At 40.8% G+C, this 24,341-nt stretch overlaps 1 protein-coding gene across 6 annotated transcripts in view; it reads right to left on the bottom strand.

Moving 5' to 3' along the window:
* The window catches only part of NCOA6 (nuclear receptor coactivator 6), a 91,592-nt gene that overhangs the window by 10,143 nt on the left and 57,108 nt on the right, over positions 1–24,341 (bottom strand). For 3 of the 6 annotated variants that reach the window (XM_006764576.2, XM_006764577.2, XM_006764578.2), the window contains exons 8-13: positions 24,145–24,291; positions 19,784–20,900; positions 13,144–13,265; positions 6,773–9,766; positions 3,643–3,711; positions 791–827 (exon numbers count right to left, since the gene is read on the bottom strand). In XM_006764576.2, coding sequence (XP_006764639.1) covers positions 791–827; positions 3,643–3,711; positions 6,773–9,766; positions 13,144–13,265; positions 19,784–20,900; positions 24,145–24,291 — 4,486 coding nt within the window. The remainder of the gene's footprint in view (positions 1–790; positions 828–3,642; positions 3,712–6,772; positions 9,767–13,143; positions 13,266–19,783; positions 20,901–24,144; positions 24,292–24,341) is intronic. The other 3 variants (XM_015564482.1, XM_015564483.1, XM_015564484.1) reach the window with 3 other exon arrangements.

The raw sequence follows: 24,341 nt of genomic DNA, 5'->3' as shown, positions 1-24,341 counted from the left end.
TAAATCTGTTATCTTGAGTAAATTAGCTAACCTCTCTGATCTATACATTCCTTATCTGTAAAAGAGAATTTACTTTCCCAATAGATACTGTGAAAATCAAATGAGGTAATACATCTAGGAAGCTTGTAGTTCAGTGCATGGCATGGAATAGCATTCAAACAAATACCGGCTATTACCACTACTTCCCAGGGTCAATATGAGGATTAAATGACAGAATGATTGTGAATGTGTTTTACAAACTAAGTTGATGTACAAATATAAGAAATTGTTTAAAATGTTATCTAGTGCAATCCTACACTGAAAGGAATGGCTTTTTGAAAACAACAATACTCCTCTCCATGGGGCTAATGAGGTAGAAGCCACAGTTGTATTTCATTTTGTTAGGTTATGTGAGACAGCATAGAAAACAACCAAAAAAAGCATGGGTTTTTGGGGTCAGACCATGCCAGGCTTTTTTTCTCCTCTGCCTTGAGGATCAAACAGCTATACTTCAGAAGGTGTTACAAGGATTATTATTAATGACTATGATAGCAACAGCTCCTATATACTGGATATTTACTATTTACTCACTATGCTGAGTGCAGAACATATTATCTTATTTAGTTTTCAAAACAATCAAGAAAGGTAGAAATTTAGCCACCAAGTTTTATTTCAAAAAATGTCATCTCTGAAAGGTTAGGACTCATGACAGCTCCCTACTTTAGAAGGGGTTTCAAGGCTAAGAAAGCAGATACCCTTCAAAGAGGCTTATGCCATATTGATGCTAAGTCTGCAGAAATGATCATCTTACCTTTGTCCAGAGACTATGGCAGCATTTGCCTCAAGTTCTGTAAAAAATACAAAGGACAGAAATGAGATGTGGAAGTGTATGGTGTATATGTCCACAGGGAGAAGCTAGGTGTCCACAAGATTCTGAATGCCCTATTTAGGCTAACATGTCTCAGTGCCCAGCAGTATCCTCACCCTACATGATATAGAGACAGAGCTAGCACAGATACAATTCAGTTGTCTGGGGCGTAAGACACATACTTGGTCTATTTTTATTTTTACTCCACACTGTGAAATAATCCTGTTTGGATCAATAGAACTAAATTCACACTGCCTGGTTCATATTCCACCCAGGTATAATTGGTTAGTAAAATAAGCCTCTTTCTCTCATGTAGAAGAGATTTGTTTTCATTCTTAAAATATTTCCACTCTTTTGACACTTTTTAAAAAACGACAGTAATCTTTCAATATGTCTTAAAATCTATTAAGAATGCATTCTCCTTCAAAGGACTTCCTCATGGAATTTTAGAGGGCAGACAGCTTTGCTTTGAGATATTGCCTACAGACCCCATTATGTTCCTGTTCTTCAACCTCCCAGCAATGCCCTCTCCAAGAAAGAAAAATCTCAGTAATTTGTCTATCAGCGTTTTACTTAAATAAGCATTCTATGGGTTTACCAGGCACTTCTTTCTCAGCTCCAGCAGAAAAACATCTTTTTCCTACATTATATGCCTTTAGGTAGTTCCATCTTTTCTAGAGACTTCCCGATGCATCAGATAGCAGTGATCTCTCCTGACTCTGGTCTCCTACAGTCCTGTCCCTACTTTTAGATAATTCAGTAACTCATACTCAGTGTACATGTCTAACATACCCGATTGCTTACATGGTAATCTAAAGGCAATGAAGCCTAGAGTGCCTAGGTTAAAACCGTGACTTCATTGCTTATTAGCCACGGGACCCTAAACAAATTACTTGACCTCTCTGTGCTCAATGCCTCATATGAAACCACTTTACCCACTTCAAAGAAGATTAAATGAAATATCACATATAAAAATTTTAGTACAGCAATTGGTGCTTAGTAAATAACTCAGTATTAGCTATTATTATTTTTAAGTAATTTATTTACAAAATTTTAAAGTTGTCTTTATTGTTGAAAGTATTACAGATGTTCTCCTCCCCGCATCGACCCCCTCCACCCGACTCCTACCCTCTAATATTAGTTATTATTATTGTTGCTATGATGCTCATGTTGATGCAGCTTCATGCAAGGGGGCTGGATTACTCTGCCTTTAATGCAAGATGCTGACAGAAGAGAATCTTTGCTTCTTATTTGCTCCTAAGCTCCCCATATCTGACCCATATAACATGGAAGCCCCTCCCTAAGAAACAGATGCCAACTCATTGAATCTCTGCTGCCTTGCTGGCTCTGCTGGAGCAAAGAAACTTAGGTAATGTGCTCAAAAATGAAAATGGCTTTGTCAAAAGTGGGTTATTACAAAAAAAATCTTGATTAGCTTGATCTTTTGGAACAAAATTCAATACTATCACAGTTAATTCATGTAAACTGGGATCAAAGAGGGTTTGGTGAAGGCAATTAGTGGCTTTGTGGGTATTTTAAGGAGATTCATCTAAGTCAAACTCTGAAAAGGAACAGGATTCTTGGGCCAGTTATTTTGAGGAGGACATATGATATGGTAAAGCCCATTTTCTGGAGTAAAAATTTGGGACAGGAAACAGAATTCCCTTCCCTTTTTTAGTTACTCCTTTTCTCACCAAAAATGAGGTTTACCATCATAACCCTTTATCTAAATAATCTGTTCCATTCCCACAAATGTCAGGTATCATGTGGCCAGATGGTAGCTAAGGAAGAGTCTGGGTGGTTAAAATGCTTTTGTTCATTTGTTCAGAGGCCTGATTTTATCAAGAGTGTGCAGTAGAAAGTCCTGCCACACAGGACAGAACACCCTGAAGCAGGTTTAGAACATAATCAATCACAAGTTATACCTCACTTTCTCTGGCTTACACACAAAATTAAACATGATTGTGTTTCTTGCTTACAAATGTTGTCAAGTGTATCAATTGTGCTGTGAGATTCTAACCTACTTGTGGAAAGTAATCATACGTCTTTTTTTTTTTTTGGTACCCTAGAATGACCTACAGTGACAATGATGTGGGAAAGACTAAACCACAACATATCTATGTTATTTACCTGTTTGGCAGTCTAATCTATGAAGGCAGTGCTATTATTGCCATCAAGATCCGCATGCATTCAGAGCTGACCCAGCATCCCACAGCAATTATCTGTCAGATTACCATCGACTTCACCTTCCAAAAACACCATCCTTAGTGCTATTTACAGTATCTTGATCATGAGAAGAAACTTAATGCCATCCAGAGATGACTGAAATGACTCTGTTTCCCTGAAGGAATTGCTACCTCACTATAGCAGAGGTTCTCAAAACAAGCCTCCACTCCTGTCATGATAATGCAATTACTATCTTAGTGCAGTAACGTTTGTCACCTCAGTAAGTACCATATTCTAGCCAGTCAGCTGCCAGCTATGAATGTCAGGGTTATGGAACAGGGTGAACTCTGCAATGGAAACCACCCATGGCTGGGCGACAGACAGACAATGGGCACTGAGATGCTCTTCTTGAGTTCCCTGGCTGACACCAGGAATGTGTAAGAGAGTAAGCTGGTTGGGGGGAAAATAACCTCAAATAGTACTTCACAAGCTCTGCTACTAACCAAAGACTGCTCTGAAGCAAACTGATTAAGATAGTTTCAGCTACTTCCTGGCACATTCAGGACAGCAATAGTTCCTTCACTTGTAACCCATTCCACTCTGAGAGTTTTTTCCAAAGTGCACCTTACCTGGTCTGGCAACAGACCCCTGCAGTGCTGTGGCTGGAGTTTCCTTAGGGACTAAATTCTGTGAAGGGGCTAAGGCAAGAAAAAAAAAATACATAGGTCTTTTATTTTATTTCCTAAACAAAACAGAAAGCATTGCTTGAATCAAGGTCTAAACAACTGCTGAAATATATATACTCTTAGAACACAGTACTTGAAGTTGACTTTGAAATTATATTTCAAAACTTAAAAAATTAACTACTACAACACTGAGTAATAAAGACTAACACTAGGGATACTTGTTTTTCCTTTTGTGTGTACAAAGATCAAGGAAGGAGGTGGCTATGAGAATAATAGCACTCATAATTTTTGCTTCTTGGGATTAAGTTCTGTCCGGTGTTTTAAAAACCCAAAAGTATACCTTAGTAGGCAAACCAAATCACTTTCAGAGGAACAATGAATTACACCATTCACCCTACCATTTAAAAAATTCTGTCTCATCCCTCTAAAGACTATACTCCTTGAAATTTGAAATGAACCATATAATTTATTTCGTACTTTTCTACAGCACCCGGCAAGAGTAATGGATAGAAAATAGGTATCCAATTCATACTTAAAAAATCAATTTGATATGTTATTTACTTATCTGGCAGGTACCAAGAACTTACTAGGGGCAAGGCACTCTGCCAAGCACCCTTAGAGACCAAATTACATCCTTTCTGTCCATCAGGAATTCAATCTAGTATTAAACATAAGATATACATATGTGGCACGCTGGAATGCACTATGTTATATGGATTCATATAAAGTGCTATGGGAGTCCAAAGCATGGTAGATCAATTCTAAACTGAGAAATCTTAAGGCACACTAAAGGAAGAAACATAAGAATTAGGTATTTGAAGGACAGAGAGAATGTAGGCCCTTGAAGAGGAATGGAATAGAATACACAATATACTCTAGAATGGAAACTTCTTGGGTCATACAGTAAAGATTTAGGGCACAGATATGCCACAGTCACTCAAGGGTATGTCCTCCCATCCTGATACTTCAGTCTAACATCCTAGATAAACTGCAGTACGTTTTACCCGCCTATGGAAATGATGAATTTTGTAGATTTCTCTCCCCACCCCGGTAAAAAAAAATGCACCTTAATGCATTTGTATTAAGAATTTTTGTATGCTTATTTGATAAAGTTTAAAATTATAACTTCTACTTTTAACTCCAGTATTGCTTTCTCACATTTTCAAGGTGAAAGCACAGCAGCCCCTTGGAAAAAAAAATGGAAACAATCTTAACTAAAATTAAGAACTTCCCAATTGCTGGTTCATCTTCCCAAGGCTTACACATTTCTCTAGGATTAAATATGATCCAGATATAATCACCTCATCATTATTTTCTTGGTACCAGAGGGAAAAGTTCCCTGGAAGGAAGTAGAATGGAAACATTTAATAGCAGAGACTATATGTAAGTAATATGAGGTTGCTTTTTAATCCTTAGGGCTCACCTACCTCAGTAGAACTAGAACCAGAACCCTACAGCGCTGAGCCCTGTGAAGTCTCTCAGTGAACTCCTTAAAGGCCATTCTCCCTCTCTGTGTCTTGAGCATTGAAGTGAAAAGGCAGAGAAGGGGAATTGACCTTTCCAGAGCTCTATAAGGTAGTGTGCTGGCCCCTTTGTGCTAGCTAGGCTCATTGAATCTTTGTATAAACTCTGTGAGGTAAGAATTACAATCTCCTTTTACAGGTGAAGCACTTGGGCTTACAAGAAGTTAAGGAATTTATCCAACTCTGATTGGTAACCAGTAGAGCTAGAATTTGAACTCTGATCTTACCCTGAAGCTTGTGTTCTTTCTGCCCCTCCTCCTGGGTGCTTACCACGCAGGGGTAGGCACTCGAAGCATTTTGGCTGCATAAACAAGATAGGCACTATTAACTGGCCTAGGATATAGCAAAGGTCCTTCCTAGCTTCTGTACCACTTGAGATTCACAGAAGGAAGAACATGTGTGTGTGTGTGAGGGGGATGAGTGCAAAGGGAAGAGGGGGAAGTATTAGGAAACTATGCTTCCATTTAATACAGAAAATAATCTGGATTAGACACACATAAACAGAATAGACTAATTTATAGAGACTGCATAAAAAAGAAACATAACAATTTTATTACCATTTACGAAATTATTACTATATTCTAGTTTTGCACTAAGCATGTTATATGCATCATCTCATTGAATGCTTACAACTATTATTGTCCCCATATTACAAAGAAGGACACTGAAGTTTGGAGTGGTCGAGGAACGTGCCTAAAAGCACACATATCTGGTAAATGCTGGTGCTGTGATACCAATCCAAGCCTGTCTCTTACACATTTTGTTTTGCCCATGCCTATTATCATGAAACCTAATTTTCCGGAACAGCAGTTTGGATGGAATAGTCTCTGGGACAGAGTCGAGTGAGGAAGGGGCTAGGACAGGGGTGGGCAAACTTTTTGACTCGAGGGCCACAATGGGTTCTTAAACTGGACCGGAGGGCCGGAACAAAAGCATGGATGGAGTGTTTGTGTAAACTAATATAAATTCAAAGTAAACATCATTACATAAAAGGGTATGGTCTTTATTTTTTTTTTAGTTTTATTCATTTCAAATGGGCCGGATCCGGCCCGCGGGCTGTAGTTTGCCCACGGCTGGGTTAGGAGAACCCTGCTCTGAAACTGTTGAGAGCAGTTTTACCATGGTAAGGAGAACCTGCAGAAACTGCTGTTTACATTTCAGGGTCTATGTCAAACTGGAGGCTAACAATATACACTTTAAACAAATACTGAACTACTCTGAGCTTCAATCTACTCACCCATAGAATGGGTTAGGGCTACCTAACATAGTTTGGTATGAAGATGATGTGACATATGTAGAAGTTTCCCTGTAAAATGGAAAACTATATAAATGAAAGGCATATCATTATCTCAGGACCACGTTAATCAATGTAAGCTTAACATGGAATTTAAAAAATATATTTCCCTGATGTACTTCCAATAAATGAAACACCACTATTGCCACTGAGCCTATTCTTCTTCCTCCAAGTAGAAAAAGAACCATGCTTTCTCTTGTGGGATAGGTCATCAACAAACGGACAGGAGGAGATGATGCCAGGCCCGAGTACATACCTATGCTGGGAAGCAGCTCTGGATGGGATCCCACCTTCTCCTCCACTAGGCCACCTGCAAGTGGCTCAGATGCTATGCCAACATGATTGTTTTTTGTAGCTGGCGCCGCGGAGATGAGCTCAGAGGGTACGAGAGTGGTTACAATTGAGCGTACACTGGTGGGGAGGGTACTGCCAGGTAAGCTGGGTCCTGCCGAGGTGGAGCCCGAGCCCATGGGGCTAGAGGTCACTTTTAGCAGAGTGGGTGCTGGGGGCGTTGGGGTTTTATTGTCCAGTTCTGTGGGTAACTGTTCTGTTCCCACAAGCCCTGGAGCTGTGGTCTCAACCCCGTGGCCTTCAGTCTCTCCATCTGCACCGTATTGCTCTTCCCCTTTATCAAGAGAGCCTGTAACTTTCTTACATGCCTTGGTTAGCAAAATCTGGCCGATTTTGTCCACTTTTCCTTTGCCCTTACTAGATGAAACTGGGCTTCGCCGGTTGACAGAGGAGCCTGGACTATTGGTCAAAAGGGGAGAAACCATTGTCGTTGACTGTGAAGAGGGCAGAGTGCTTTGATCTGCTGAGGTGCTCACCTGAGGATTAGCCTCATCTGCATTCAATTCTTTCACTTGCTGGACAGGGGGATGAGGTGGGACAAATGGAGTTGTTGTACAAGGCGGGGAAGGAAGCTGAACAGGGGTGGCTCGTGAGTTAAGGACCAAGGGTCGACTTGTATGTATGCTCGGAGCAGGGCTACTGGAGGGAGCATTAGGCGGTACAGGAGCAGAAGAAAATTTTATGTTCTGAGGTATGTGTAATGAGCCAACAACTGCAACGGAGGGAGGCATCAAGCCAGAGTTGGTTGTCAGTGGGGCTGCAGGAATTGTGCTTGGCTGTGATCCTTTCATAACCTGAATTATTGAAGATGAATTGATAAAGACAGGTGTAATGAACTGAGGCCGGGCATTAGACTGAGCTGACTGTCCCTCAGAAACCATAACCTTGCTACCCACATTGGGCATTGTGACGACAGTTGACATTAGTGCAGATTGCAGATGAGTTGGCAGAGCTGCTGATGTGTTAGCTGAAGTTGTGATGGGATTGGAAGTTACAAAAACAGTTATCTGATTTGGGGGCAAAGGAGTGGAAATGGAGGAAGAGCTGACAGGTCTTGAGATTACTGGAGGGACGCTTGGTGCAACGTTAGAACTGACCTCACTCAATTCTGAATGAACAAGGGTTGAACACGGCTCATGACTATGAGGTAAATTTAGGGAATTTGAGGGTTCTTTAGAAGACGGATCCTGCAGTGTGGGAATGACAGATGCTTTTTTCAGATCCTCCCCAGAAACTACTGGAGGTGTTACTTCTACATCTGTAAGCCCAGGGGGTTTTATGGTCACGTTAGGAGCTCCAGAGTTGTCAAGAAGTTGACTTAATGATGTTGGTGCTTCCCTCATAGCAGGTGACACCAAATTTTTGTTCTCTTCGACGCTGGGAAGTTTGTTAGGATCCAAAGGTTGTCCATCTTTTTTGGATTGATCTTCAGGGACAACCATTTTAACTTCTTGGGCAGGTACTGCTTTTAGCTCAACGTTTACCTGCTCCTTTCTACCCTGGGAATTCTGGCAATCACTGTCCTGAGGCATATTCAAGCACTCCTTGTTATCCTCGAGAGTGCCTCCCACAGCAGCCACAGGCATGGTAGAATTCTGAGGATTCAGCCCACTGTTGTTAGGAAAGCTCCCAGGTACAGGGGGGTTGGTCAATGGAGTGGGACTGACCAATACATTTCTTGGCAACTCCGCGTTCTGTAACAGGGCTGCATTTGTCTGAGAGGCCAGAGTAAGTTTAGGGGCTTTTGAATTTTGTCTCCCAGGACTTGGAGTGGTTTTCCTACTGGACCCAGGACTAGACCTGCGACTGTTGCTTGGGCTTGCCCGTTTTGTTGCTCCAGAATTAGACTGCTTTCCAGAATTCACCACCACAGAATCTAATTTGTGAGTCTGTGGGGCAGCAAAGTTGGAAGGATTATTCATGGTAAGATTTGAAGGTGCTTGCCCGATGGCCTTCAAAGTTGTTGGATTTAGGCCCTGTTGATCAAAGCCCCTGTTTAGATTTGGCCTAGGAGGTAAAGGAATATTAATCTGTGGGGGAAACAGTCCTGCTATAGAGGCATTGAGTCTTTCTGGTGACAGGCTTATCTCTGAAGGTTCTGTGCTGGGAGGGCGGTTGTTGGGTGTCTGAGGATAGTAAGGCCGGGGGCTGGCTCTGTTTGGTGTTTTAGGACGAGATGTTTGTGTCGGAGCAGCCACATTTGGAAAGTGGTGGCCATGAGAGCTGGGCAGGGAATTTATAGGGGGTTGCTGGGGAGTTGCACCTTGAGTTGCTGGAAGGGGTGATGGTCCAGGTTTGGGCACTGTCATCATTAACTGATTCTGGGAAACTACTAAATGTGAAGGCATGTTATTTGGGCCTCCTGAGACAGATGGTATTTCAGTGCTACTCGCTTCAGGAAGTGAGGACATCTCTCCCAGTGGTGAGCTGGAAGGATTCTGTGGGTTTTCCTGATACACAATTTTCCTTGAATTGCTTCCCAAAGGAGTATTCACAGGCATTGGCATTCTTTGTTTATCAGGTGACGGTGGCACTTGCAAACTGACCATGACAGGCATACTGCCACTCTGTTGCATGGGCATTCTCTGGGAATCTGGGTTCAGGGGGCCTCTTGGGGGATGGACGTTTTGGGGGACTGGAAGCCTAACTGATTTGGGGTCCTGCTGCATCATAAGCATCATCATCATTTGTTGCTGCTGCTGCTGCTGTTGCTGCTGCTGCTGCTGCTGCTGCTGCTGAGACTGTGGCTGACTGGGAGGTGGTGGCTGCTGCTGCTGTGGTGGTGGCAGTTGTGGCTGTGGCTGCTGCTGTGATGGTTGTGGTGGGGGTGCCACATGCTGCATGAGCTGAGGAGGCATCTGCTGAAGTGGCCTCTGTTCAACTGGTTGAGAAGGATAACCTAAAACAAGCCCCCAAAATCAGGGAAGTTAGATTTTTAGCAAGAAAAGCTTTGCTACCTTCAGAGTATCGCCAAGCAATACTCATTTAGGCAACACAGACTGTGCACAAACAGCTCAGGCATGCCCGCTCCCAGGGGGGATGGGGAAGGCCCCCATTATTTGACATAAGCCAGGGCACACTGCTTAAGGAAGTAAAAAGCATAGCATCAACTTGAGTTCCTCAGTCTTTAGGGTCTCAATGAGGCATTACTACTAAGATTCTGATAGACAATCTGTGCCATGCACTGCAAGTGGCCGATTTTATACATTTAGATGAAACGAGAAAACATTTAGATGAAACGAGAAAAACTCCATCAACAGCAAGAAGCTGACCACCCAGCATTGGGGTCTCATGCAGGCATAAATATTTCACTTTATTTGTGAATGAAGTAAAGCAATTAGTATTCACTTTTTCAGTTTAATTAATTTTCTGTTCAGATTAATTTTTTTAAGACTTGGTTTTGTTGAAAACACCAGCATCGAAGAGAGCCCTTTTTTTTTGTTTTATGGAACGCTTCATGAATTTGTGTGTCCTCCTTGCGCAGGGGCCATGCTAATCTTCTCTGTATTGTTTAGTAAATGTGCTGCTGAAGTGAGCACCAAGATAGCCTTTTAAGTTTTTCTACAGAAGTAAAATATAACATTCTAGGAATCAATTACTTAAGAGGAATTTAAAATTACTCTAATCCATTGGCTCCACACATCATGCTGCATCCCTCAGGTTCAATCCTTTGGGGGAACCCAACTGAATTAAACTGCCCTTCCAACATAAATCAGTTCAATAAATAGTTGGAGTTAATAGAGGTTGATATACACATTGAAAATAAAATGAGGGCACTGAAGATTTTTTAAGTATATTAATTTTCATTTATTTTCTTACATGCTAAACTTTATTTTCTATGAATCCATAACTGGAGAATAAGTAAGCCAGAAGCATAGTCCTCAGGAATAAAAAATAATTTCTTATCAGCCAGTATGGTTCAGTGGTTGAGCATCAACCTATGAATCAAGAGGTCACAGTTTGATTTCCAGTTAGGGCACATGTCCGGATTATGAGCTTGATCTCCAATGTGGGGAATGCAAGAGGCAGCCAATCAATGATTCTCTCTCATCATTGATGTTTCTATCTCTCTCTCCTCTTCCCTTTCTCTCTGAAATCAATAATTTCAAGAAAAGAACTCTAAGGGACAATGCCCTATAGATTTGTAGAAGGCAACATCTCAAATGATTCTTTTGTGAAGATTTTATTTGGCATTTAGACCCCAAACCTTACATCATCAATCGAAAGGATGAAAACATTAACCAAGAATAAAGGTAGGTTAGTGGGAAAAAGTGGGCATATAGTTGCGATACAATTTCACAAACTAGATTTATTCCATTGTTGCATGAAAAATACATTTGGAAAGTTTTAAGAAGGTGCAGGAATAAGAATGGTTGGCTCTGGCATTGGAAGAAATGCTGGCTCAAGATTTTCAGATAGCTATCAAATGCTGCTGATCCACAGGGTCAGACCCTGTGCTCAAGAGTGAATTAAAATCTTCTGGCCAAAGAGTTCCATGGTACCAATGAGTACAAAGTGCAGAATCCAGCTGTGAAGGTTTTTTAAAAATCCTTTTTTTGTTTTAGGCTTAAGTAACTTCTTTACGGTTATGAAGTCAATAACATGGCATTTCCATAGGTTTAACTCAGGTTCCCATGTTAAGAAAATTGTAATTTCTATAGAAACCCCTTGATGTCAGGGCTATGACACAAATGCCTTGTATTTTTAAAATCAGGCCACCAGACAGTATAGTAAATAGCAAAGAACATAGCATAGACAATACTGCAGCCTCTTGAAAGTAACAGCAAAGGGCATGGCTGCTATAAAGTTCTAGAAGCTGGAGGCAGCAGTCCAAAGGACACTAATGATAAGACAGATGGGGTTGCCGTAACAGAATGGTGGAGAGGAAAAGCCAGGACACACACAGTGCATATAATATAATCAAGAACCAAATTTATTAATCAAGGGATGCAAACTCATATGCCTTTAGGGGTCAGACTGGTTGTGAAGAGAAGTGGCCTGATATAAGACAGAAGTAGTTCTATGGACAGAGTCAAACCACGAGCAAATGCTCTGTCTAAAGGCATTTAAATTCAGGCTTTTTGTTTGGTTTAAGACACTGCATGACAACTCAAACACATTATAGGCCAAATTCAGCCTGCAGGCTCCCAGTTTGCAAACTGTAGACAGGAAGCAATAATCCTAGGTGTGAGGACCCCTGGGATTCATATATTAAGAATTCAGGTGTGACTGAGGGAAGTAGGTACCTTCCTGTTCGAATGCCTTCTAGACATGCCAAAGACTGGTAACCGCCCAGCATCAATTGTGCTGCTGCAACTCACTGACGGGAAGTGTAGTGTGCCCAAAGAATTTGTAATTAATAACACAAAGTACTGATATCATGATAGAGTTAATTTTTTTCATTCGCTTTTAAAATACATAAATTAAGGGTGGATTAAAGTTTATCCCTAAAATGATACCCCTCTCTTATATGCCAAAAAGGTGAAATAACTTGTGAGGAAGTAAAAAACATAGTCCTTTGTACACATAGAGGAGAGTGTCCTAAATGTGACAGGCTTGTGTGTTTTCAACTGTGTAACAGGGGAGTAAGGTTACAAATCACTGCTCAGGTATAGAGATACTATGGCAGCTGGCCTTGGTTCTATAATTCCTAGGTTGGAGTGAATGAATTTTGCAAACATTTTCCTTTTCAAAATAATTTTTCAACCTTTAGAGGGTAATATTATTTTATAATCAGAGAGGGGTACAACACATTAGGCTTCCACAATATTGGTCCTATTTATTTTTAGGTTAGGTGGTAGGTACATAGTGTCCTTTTTATAACTCTTTATGTATTCTTTTATGTTCAAAGATTCATATTAAAACTTCTATTTAAAAACTTATTTTAAACCCTGGTAGTTCTCTGCTCTGAGAAAGCTCCAGTAGGAAAGGCTACAGGAAAGAAGCAGGCAAGCAGGATTAAAGTGAAAATATCTTTTCATTTAATCTTATTCCATTTTGATGCCAACTATAACCTTTATATTGACAAGAATAAAGAGGCACTTGACATTTCAGTCTGATCTTATGAAGACTTAAACACTAATCTGAACAGAATCTATATGCCTTCAGAAATTATATTTGAAATTTTTACTTACTATCAAAGCAAAGTTTCCAAATACTAGACACATTAAACTGCTACCATAGTTAGGAGACAAAACAATATACTATTGTTTCCCTGAAGAGAAGTCTTGTAATGTATAAATGATGACAAGCATATAATCTTTAACATTTTATCACCTGGTGGTCGGTTTGAAAATTCTGGCAGTTTAGGGCCTGAGTTGTCCAAGTTAATTCCTTGTTCTCCAGGCAATGGCTGCTGATCGGCCTCCTCTAGACCAGCCGGGCGAGTATCTGGGGCACTAAAAATAAATTGCACATTTGAATAAATTGGATAGTTCATACACAAAGCTCCTCCCCTATTTCTGAAGAACTAAAATCTGTTTGCATGGTCATGCATACCATTATTTACATCTCCCTAGTCTGATAAAACATTTAATATTTGGCATAAAAATAATCTGGGCCCTGGCCAGAGTGGCTCAGTTGGTTGGGCATCATCCCATGCACTGAAAGGTTGCTGGTTTGATTCCTGGTCAGGGCGCATGCCCAGGTAGTAGACTTGAACCCCAGTAAGGGGTGTGCAGGAGGCAGCAGGTCATTACATCGATGTTTCTCTCTCTCTCCCTCTCCCCCTCTCTCTAAAAATCAATAAAAAAATCTTTAAAAAATAATCTGGTAATTTCATTAAACTTTAAAATCTATTAGCACATCTTTTAGATGTTTTAAGACTGGATCCTAGTTTGGGCTACCAACATTATAAGGTACTGTCCCTGAAAAACCACACTATCTGTGCTATATAAAATTCAACCAGTGTCCAGATTGTCTCTTTTTCATGGTGCTGGCTCCAACACTTAAAACACCTGGCAAGAAGTTGTAGGCTGCTGATGAAAATGGTATTCAGAAGAGACAGAGAATACCAGAACAAAGCAATTAATTTTGCTGCAGAATGAATATTTGCAGACATCCCTATTGGGTTAGGGATGCTTTCACTTTTACCGGAGTGTAGCTTAAAATTTTAGTGGGAAATAAATGAAGAAAATGTTATTTACTAACATCCACATTCCCAAAGAACCACAGTGCTCACATCCCTCATTTTGTTTGTAAGCTTATTCCTAATTGCACCTTTCTTTCCTACCTTTAGGTTCCCTTTGCCCTGATCTTGGTCATCTACTTTTAGACAGTATTTTATCTCACTGTATTCTGTGTAGTATTTTGAGCTTTACCTTTAATCCATTTACAAAGCCATAGGAAGGAGACATATGTACTACTATTTGTAATACTTTAAACAATAAAATAAAATAAAAATAAATACTATTAAAAAAAAAAAGCCACAGGAGCCCTAACCGGTTTGGCTCAGTGGATAAGAGCGTTGACCTGCGGACTGAAGGGTCCCAGGTTCGATTCCAGTCAAGGGCATGTACCTTGGTTGTGGGCACATCCCCAGTAGGGGGTGTGCAGGAGGCAGCTGATGGATGTTTCTCTCTCATCGATGTTTCTAACTCTCTAACGCTCTCCCTTCCTCTCTGTAAAAAAATCAATAAAATATATTTTTAAAATAAATAAAAAGCCATAGGACATATGCCTGCATCAATTAGTTCCTTATGTAACTTCTTGCTCACTTCAAATTATAGGTAAGGATTCTATAGTATCATTTACTTTCAACTAACTATACTGCTAAAAAAATTTCAGGTATCTTGTCCAGCCACCTTACGGTATGGATGAGAAAACAAAGGCCCAGAGAGGTGTAAGAGACAGGCCCAAAGTTCCACAGTGAGCTAGTGGAAGAGCTGGGAGCAGGTGTTCTTCCCATAAAACCTGTCTCTCTTTCCTAGGAATGACACTGTAGAAGGCCTTTTAACTATCTGTAGTCCCAACAAATAAGCAATCTCCCTCAGGGCTGATGAAGATAGCAAAAATGCATACCAATAACTTCTGTACAACCTTGCAATTTTACTCCTAGACAACTGGGAGGAATAAATAGTACCACAAAAAATATTATTCCCACAGGTTGATAGCAGTAAAGAATTTAACTTAGATCTATTGAAAAAATTATATAACTGGAAGGCTTACTGAGTCTGAATTCAGAAAAATACAGGTTGTTAATATACAATTATTGATTTATAGGATTCAAGAAGCATCAAGTGAGCATATTTTATTAGAGCACTAGAGGCCCAGTGCACGAAATTCGTGCATGGGTAGGGTCCTGAGGCCTGGCCAGTGATCAGGGCCCATCGGATTCCCCACCTCCTCCTTCCCTTGCTGCCTAGGCACTGCTACCACACAACTCCCTCCCCCCTCCCCGCCTCCTCCTTCCCTCACTCCCTCACACCCTGCCGCCACCACTGATCACCCGCCATGGTCTGTGACGCCCCCTGGTGGTCAGTGCACATCATAGTGAGTGATCAAACTCCTGGTTGAACTCCCAAGGGGACACTTTGCATATTAGCCTTTTATATATATAGATAACCAAAGAAATATGGGGAAGCTGGGAGATAGTTTTATTTTGAACATTTATACTTAACTAAAGCTCCCCTATTCTTTTCTACAGTTCTAGCAATTTACTTCAATTAGGCCGTTTCACATTCATTTGTCACTATTCCCTGTTAATGTCTCTGAATTCCAGTTTTGTAATCAATGGCAGAAAATTCAGTTTAATCAATATTTTTTTCTGGAACTATCTTATTAAAACATAAAACATGACTTAAATGAACACTTAGCTTCAGTAAATGAAATATAAATTAGGTATCCTTACTGATCTTGCAAAAGAACTCCTTATCTTTCAGAAGTACATACTGAAATATTTAAAATGAATTTGCTCTAGGCCTGGCTGGGTAGTTCAGTTGGTTAGAACATTGTCCCTATACACCAGGTTGCAGATTCAATCCCCATTCAGGGCACATACGAGAATCAACCAAGAAGTTCAGGACAATTGGGGCGGGGAGGAGGGGGCGCAGGGGAATCAATGTTTCTCTTTTTCCCTTCGATGTCTATAACATCCATAAATTAAATTTTTTTAAAAAATTTTTAAATAAGAAAAAAATGAATTTGCTTTAAAATAATCAAGTGGGTAATGAGGAGAGCACAAATGAAGGCAAGATAGGCTATGAGCTGATAATTACTGAAGAGGGGGGATTTCACTATACTACTCTAATTTTATATAGGTTTAAAATTTCCCATCAAAAGAAGTCCACATAGAAATTAATGAGTAAGATTTAGCCAAAACGGTTTGGCTCAGTGGATAGAGCGTCGGCCTGCAGAGTGAAAGGTCCCAGGTTCGATTCCGGTCGAGGGCATATGCCTCGGTTGCAGGCACATCCCCAGTGGGAGGTGTGCAGGAGGCAGCTGGTCGATGTTTCTCTCTCATCGATGTTTCTAGCTCTCTATCCCTCTCCCTTCCTCTCTGTAAAAAATCAATAAAAATAAAAAATAAAAAGATTTGAGGTAAAACCTATCACAATCAGGAGGAACCAAGATGGTGGCGTACATAAATGCCAGTAGCCTCCCACAACCACATCAAAATTACAATTAAAATACAGAACAACCATCATTCAGAACTGCCTGGAAGCGACTGAATGGAAGTCCTACAACAAGAGAAATAAAGAAGAAAGCACACTGAGATTGATAGGAGGGGCAGAGGTGCTGAATGGGCTGGTCTGATACCCATGTGTGCTGCTTTTTTAATCAAGAGGGATATTATCTCTACGGAGGCCATCTGTAAGGAGCAAGAGGCCCCAGCGCCACACCAGCTCCCCAGCCCAGGGTTCCAGAAATGGGAAGAGAAGTCCCTACAACTACAGGCTGTAAAAATCAGTGGGGATTGCAGCTGAGTGATAATAGAGGCTGCTGGAGACCCAGGTGTACCTTTTAAAGGGACGGGGCACAAACTTACTCAAACTCGGACCCTCTGAACTCCAGCACCGGGTAGCTTTGGGGGACCTACACACATAAGGGAAGAACTGAATTGTCCAGCATCGGGGCAGGAACTTGGGGGTGGCTTTCTCCCAGACAGGGGTGCTTGCAGGGGTCATTGTTCCTGTGCTGGAACCTCCCCTGTCACAGGGCTGAATGGCAGTCATATCTGAGTCTCCATCAGTCTGGCTCACACTTTGCTCTGCCCTGGTGATTCCCTGAAACCCCACCCAAGTTGTTTGCAGCAGCTTTTCCATATGAATACCCTTTCTCAGGCTTCAGACTTGGTAAAATCACTCAAACAAGCTGCAGCTGGTGTCAGTATGCTCCAAACCTGTCAATAAAAGGCCTAAGACCTGGTACTAGTACCAGCCTGCCTTGCTTCACAGCTGGGCACTTCCAAGCCTAATACAAGTAACAGCCATCTTCAGATCACTTTGTAGCTCCTGCCAGGTGGCCCCAGGCAGTGGCTGACTGCCCCTCCCTGAAGGCCCTAAAGCAAGTGCACCCATTGGACAGGTTCAGACCATACCAGATTACAACACTACAATCCACAAGTGACACACTCAAACACTCAGTGAGCACCAAAGCAAGTCCTGGTCCATCGGGGTGTCTCCTACCCAGCAGCTCTCCCACTGTAGTTGCAACTGGTCCTCACAGCTAATTGGCCTGGAGGTCACTTCCTCCCAGTGATGCCAATAGCAATCAAGGCTCAACTTACAAGACTGTGCACACAACCCACACAGGGGCACACCTAAAGTGCCCAGCTCAAGTGATTGGGGAGGCTGAGCCACTGGGCCCTAGAGGACACCTACTACATAAGGCCACTCTATCAATTCCAGGAGACATAGCAGCTCTACTTAATACATAGAAACAAACACAGGGAAGCAGCCAAAATGCAGAGACAAAGAAACATGTCACATATGAAAGAAATGGAAGCAAGAAAACTACTGGATACAGAGTTCAAAACCATGATTATAAGGTTACTCAAGGATTTTCATGAGCTTCAAGGGACTTAGTGAGACTTTCAAGGATCTTAGTGAGAATGTCAAAGACATGAAAAAGGACCAGTTAGAAATTAAGCATAATTTACAGGGATGCAACAGTAGAGTAGAGGATTCCAAGAATCAAATCAATGATTTGGAATATGAGGAAGCAAAAAGAAAAAACAATCCAAAAGTATGAAGATGGTATAAAGTCTTTGGGACAACTTCAAGTATACCAACATTTGCATTATGGGGGTGCATTACAGGAGTAGAGAGAAGAGAGAAAGCAAGATATTGAAAACTTATGTGAAGAAATGATGAAAAAAAACTTCTCCTACCTGGTGAAAGACAGACAGACAAGTCCAGGAAGCACAGAGAGCCCAAACAAGAGGAGCCCAAAGAGGCTGACAACAAGACACATCATAATTAAAATGCCAAGGGTTAAAGACAAAGAGAGAATCTTAAAAGCAGCAAGAGAAAGGCAGTTAGTTACCTACAAGAAAGCTCCCATATGACTGTTAGCTGGTTTCTCAACAGAAACTTTGTAGACCAGAAGGAGTGGCAAGAAATACTCAAAGTGATGAAGAGCAAGGGTCTATATAACCAAGATTATTCTACCCAGCAAACCTATCATTTAGAATTGAAGGTCAGGTAAAGAGCTTCACAGACTAAAGAAATTCACCACCACCAAAGTAGTATTACATGAAATGTTGAAAGGTATCTTTTAAGAAGAGGAAGAAGAAGAAGAAAAAAAGATAAAAATATGAACAATAAATACATATCAACAACTGTATCTAAAAATAAATAAGATCTAATGAACAAAACAAACTGGTGAATTAAATAGAATCAGAGGCATGGAAACATGGAACAGACTGATGAATCTCAGAGGGAAGGGGGCAGGAGGGATGGGAAGAGATTAACTAAAGATCTTACCTATGGACACAGACTATAGGGTGGTAAAGGCCTGGGGCGGGGCGGGAACCAGGTGGAGGGGGGCAATGGGGGAATCAAGGGGGACATCTGTAATATACTCAACAATAAAGATTTAAAAAATATATCATTAGCAGATCAAAAGCTTATGTACAGATTGTATCATCTCTAGAATAGAGCTAAATGGTGGACATATGAAGCTATCTAGAGTACAATTTTGTAGCCCAAATAAAAAGGGTTAAAATTGTGTTCTTTGATATAAGAGATGTAATGTCTTTGACCCATTCAACAAAGTTTAAGCAAGTTATAATACTCCATTTGTCTTTGTTGGCTTGTTATATAACTTAAGAAAGAATATTCACGTAGAGCAAATTTCTTAACCTCAACACTATTAGCATTTGCACCAGATAAGTCTTTATCGTGGGGACTGGCCTGCGCATTTTAGGATGTTTAGTTGCATCCCTGGCCTCCACCCACTAGATGCCAGTAACACTGAGTTCCTCCTCTGCCCCTACCCTACGTAGTAATGACCAAAAACATCTCCACACATTGCCAAATGTCCTTGGCAAAATTCCCTGGTTGAACACTGATGGTATATAATATAATGTGAATAATGCTTCCTAAAATTGTGTAATGTGATTTCGAGCAGTCAATTCCAAAATTATACTTTCTTCTCAAGTCCTCCTTTCTCTAATAAACTCTATCTTAAATATATTTAAGATCTGAAAGGTCCTTTTTATGATATCCATTTATATTTAAAAGGTACATGTGGTTTTTATGTGGTGGATTTGTGTGGACCACATTCTCTATTCTCTGTAATGTTATTTTGTTTTCAAAATACTTATTCAGTCAGTAGGGGGCATAATTAACTCATGTATCATTCTGATACCTATGTGCAAAAAACAGTCATTACAATTTGAACATGACACGAATATGTAAATACTTTATAATAAATATATTTTGTTTAAAAAACACAAAAACTTATCACAACCTACTTTAGATCTTGCTGACTATTTTTCTTCTTCCGAGGGGGTTTCTTCTTCTTCGGTTTATTTGCATTGGTATTGTTTTGTTTATTGTTTACCCCAAAATGGCCCGCAGAGATGTCACTCTGCAATAGGTTGACCAACAACGGGCTTGTTAGTGTGACATCCTTATTGACCGGGAAGCCTGGATTCTGACCACAGGATATCTGATTTCCATTGGGTGCTCCACTGAAAGGTGCATTGAAAGGCATCCCATGGCCTGAGAAGTGGTTTCCCGAGGCACTGTTTCCCTGCATGGCCTGCACATGTGGGGGGACCATGTTGGTTTGTTGCATGCTAACATCAGGCATCATTTGAGACAAGCTGACGTCATTATTTGCTGTAGTAGCAGGATCACCATGCTGCTGGGCCATGTGTGAGCTGGGCCCCGGTGGTCGTAAGACCTGGCCCTGAATTCCCATAACCTGAGAAGGACTGTTGTTCACAGGCCCTTGCTGGGGCAGCATCTGTCCTGACATCTGTCCCGTAAACTGCACCATGTTTCCTTGCATGTTTGGAGTTGGTCCCCTCATTATCTGTGCTGGTCCCGGCATGACATTGGATTGGTTCTGAGTGTTAAACTGTTGCTTATTCCCCTGCATCTGATTGGTCATGATCTGCTCTATCATTGGGTTCTGCTGGAGCAAAACTTGCCCCTGAGTCCCCATCATCTGGTTATGTGGCGCCATCATTTGTGGGCCCTGCTGGGGAAGCATCTGCTTGGGTGGGGTCATCCTTTGGGGTGAGGGCCCAAGATTTTGGCTCTGAGGGTTCACCATCATCTGGCCCTGTGGCATAAGCGGGGTCCTTGAAAGGATCATAGGGTTCTGAGGGTTCAAGCTTCCTTGTTGCTGGACCATCTGGCCCTGGGAGGGCACGATCTGCTGGTGCATGTTCATCAGCTGAGATGGTGGGCCCTGCTGAGGCTGGCCTTGTATGTTGCCCAGGTTCACCTGAGGAACCCCAGAACTACCAGTCTGCTGGTTGTTCATGTTGCCATGAATTCCCATGAGGCTGGGCTGCATCATGTTTGGTGGCCCGTGGGACACCTGCATCTGGTTTTGAGGAGGACCAGCTCCTTGACCACCTTTAAAAAAACAAACAAAAAAAAGTACAATTTCAGAAATACTATTATCTTACTGGTATTAAGATACTCAAATTACCTCAATTAGAAAAACACTCATCACCCATAGATCCATTTACCAACATAAACAAATGTGCTGTGCTTGACATACTTTCATTGAATTTTCTAAAGTATAGAGATTTGACTGTGGGATAATCAATAACCATACAATAGAGTAGAATCCATTTCATTACTCTTATTTGATAACTTAAAGATAACATTTCGAAGATCAACAAAGCTACTTTCTTTCAGATTTTTTTTTAATCTGATAAGAATGCTATGTTTTATTTATTTATTTTTTTAAATTTTTTATTACAAAGGGTATTACATATGTGTCCATTTCCCCCCCACCCCCGCCCTAGACAGTCCCCTAGCCTCCCCTATCCCCCAGTGTCTTATGTCCATTGGTTATGCTTATATGCATGCATACAAGTCCTTTGGTTGATCTCTTACCCCACTACCTCCCGCCCTCCAACCCTCCCCGGCCTTCCCGCTGCAGTTTGACAATCTGTTTGAGGCAGCTCTGCCTCTGTATCTATCTTTCAGATTAAATGAAGAATAAGGCAACATCTCATTACTTAAAAATGACTTGGACCCCATAACCCACTGAATGTTTCTGGCCAAAGGGATTTTTCCTATAATGATGGCTGGGGTCCACCCTCCAGGCCTGCTTGGGTCTCCACATACAGCTGAGGATGTCAAGGTGGGATCTGGAGGGCATGTTGGCGAGATCATGGAATGGGGCTAATTAAAGTGATAACCAAATTCAATCAGAACTCTTTCCTGGGGCTCTCTGGGGAGAACATGGCATCCTGCCTGTGATAGCTGCCCTTACTTGCAGGGTCTAGTAACATCTCAGTTTGGGGTGGGGATTGGGCCTTAAGAGAACATGTGTGAATTTGTCATGGGCTGCAGTCTGATTTTAGCCTTTCATTAATTTAATAAATATTGACAGTGAGTAGATTAAAAAATGACTTGTAGCTACCTCAAGATGATGAAAATTAATGAAAAGCACTGTAGGTTAGTGAAAAAAAAAACTGTTTTAGATGAGTCAAGGAAACAAAGAATGTGATGCATCCTCTTAGGAAAACCTCAACACTGAGAAGACATTTAAAAGTGCTTCTTATTTTATTGATTTCAGAGAAGGGAGAGGGAGAAACATCAATGATGAAAGAGAACCATTGATTGACTGCCTCCTGCACACTCCCCACTGGGGATCGAGCCTGAAACCTGGGCATGTGCCCTTTATTGGAATCGAACCTGCAACCCTTCAGTCTGAAAGGCCGACACTCTATCCACTGAGCCAAACCAGTTAGGGCTCAAAGTGCTTCTTGAAAAACTAGTAATGACTCTATACGTGTGATATATGGATGTGTGATATAAAGAAAAGAACACCTAATACTTCCTAAGGACAAGTCTCCTCTGCCCCAGTGTGGTAAAAGTTATTTAATCCTGATCTGAAAGCTGAGCCCCTGGTAGGAGTCAAATGACAGATGACCCAGAAGCTGTAGATAGAGGATAGTTAACAAGGATGTTAAAACTTCAGTGACCTTGCTTTTGGCAGTTTCTGGTGGACCACATGGGACACGTTCTATTCTTCTCAGAGATTTCTAATTTAGATAAAGAACACTGCCTGGCTTGTTGCAGTGTTTACTTATTTTGGGTCTTTGGGATTTTCCCATAGCCATCACTCAATCAACAATTATATATTGAGTACCTAATATATAAATAAGGTACTCAATATATAATTCAAAAAATGAATTATACTTTTGGTACTGAGGCAATATCAATAAATAAGACTGATCAAATCCCAGCTACTTTGAAGTCTAGTTTACAAGAGACAATAACAAACAGGCAATTATTTTTACAGTTAGAAGTAAAAGCTAACAAGGTAGAAATAAAGCAGGGTAAGAGTACAGAAAATGATAGTCAAGAGTAGAGATATATTAGATGGGATAATGGGGAAATCAAAACAATATGAGCATGTGGAAGGCACCATATAAAAAATAATATACCTGTGCTTGGGTGGAATTATAAATGACTTTGTCAGTTTTAACACTTCCTATAGAAAACACAAATTCACATGGCTCAAGAATGCAGTTTTGCACTAGCAGATAGGTAAAGACAAGCAGTTTCCCTACCCTCACTCTTCAAGAGGTAGTTTGAATTATTTTTCGTTAAGTTAGTACTTTTCTCATTCCTTACTGATTTACAATTAAAACTGGAACCACATAACTAAATTAACTGTATGTGGGGATGGGAGTTAAAAAAATATTTGTACTACCTCAGTCCTAACTGCCTGAATGAAAAAGGGTAAGAGGATTAGTCATATGCTACCTAAGCAATTAGAAACATGAAGTCTGGATTTATACAATACTATTTTACAAATACTTTTAGCTGATGCTACAACCTATTTCTCCTCTGAAATTTCTTCTTATAAACAATACTCTGCTGGCATTAAACCAGTACTATTTAAAATTCAGTCTTCAAACACCACAGTGTAAATCAGAATACAGACATTCAGCATAAACATAGCTAACATGTACTATACAGAGATTTTTAAAGTTCCAGCTGTCCAAAATGTCATGTGTTTCCATGCCTTTGTACCTATAGTTTCCTCTGCCACAAACACCTTTTACCTTTTTACTAACTCAGGAGTTGGCAAACTATGGTCTATGGGCCAAATCAGACCCATTGCCAGTTTGTAAATAAAGTGTTTGGAACACAGCGAAACTCATTCATTTACATATTGTCTCTGGCTACTTTTGCATAACAGCATAGTTAAGTAGTTGCAAAGCCAAAAAATACAGGATGTCCCCAAGAAATGTATACACACTTTAATAGCTGATAGTTCAATTTTGAAAATGAAATGTATTTTAATAAATGCTGCCTTTATATTTATTTCAAGTGTGTGTATACATTTCTTTGGGACACCTTATATTTATTATTTGGTTCTTTTCAGAAAAATTTTTTAAAAAATTGCCAAAACTTGTTATTTGTCTCTTTTCCTTAGATGTTTCCAGGTTTTTGAGACATTGTACCTACTTTCAACAGATCAGTTATTGCCTTGAAAGAATAATTCATATTCATGGGTTTGAAATTAAGGTGAAAGCCCAGGACTTATGTTTATCCTTGTTGCTCATCACAGTATCTACTACACAATACTCTTACTATTAAATGCTTGCTGAATAAATCATAGAAAACAAACCTGCATGCTGGACATTTTGATTTGCTTGCAGCTGAGGGGCTCCTGAACTCCCAGGGGTGGCTGTTGTGGTCGAAGGCACCTGACCTTGCATAAAGTTCGGATTGGCCTGTCCTGCTGAGAAGCCAGGTGGGAGGCGTTTAGGCATTCCTTAATAGAAAACAATGAGTAAGGCAGTTACCTAGCAAATTTACACTCTT

Source organism: Myotis davidii, unplaced genomic scaffold (assembly GCF_000327345.1).
Source record: "Myotis davidii unplaced genomic scaffold, ASM32734v1 scaffold38, whole genome shotgun sequence".
Lineage (NCBI taxonomy): Eukaryota > Metazoa > Chordata > Mammalia > Chiroptera > Vespertilionidae > Myotis > Myotis davidii.
The sequence above is the reverse complement of the archived record's forward strand: the minus strand, read 5'-3'. Positions and strand labels throughout refer to the sequence as shown.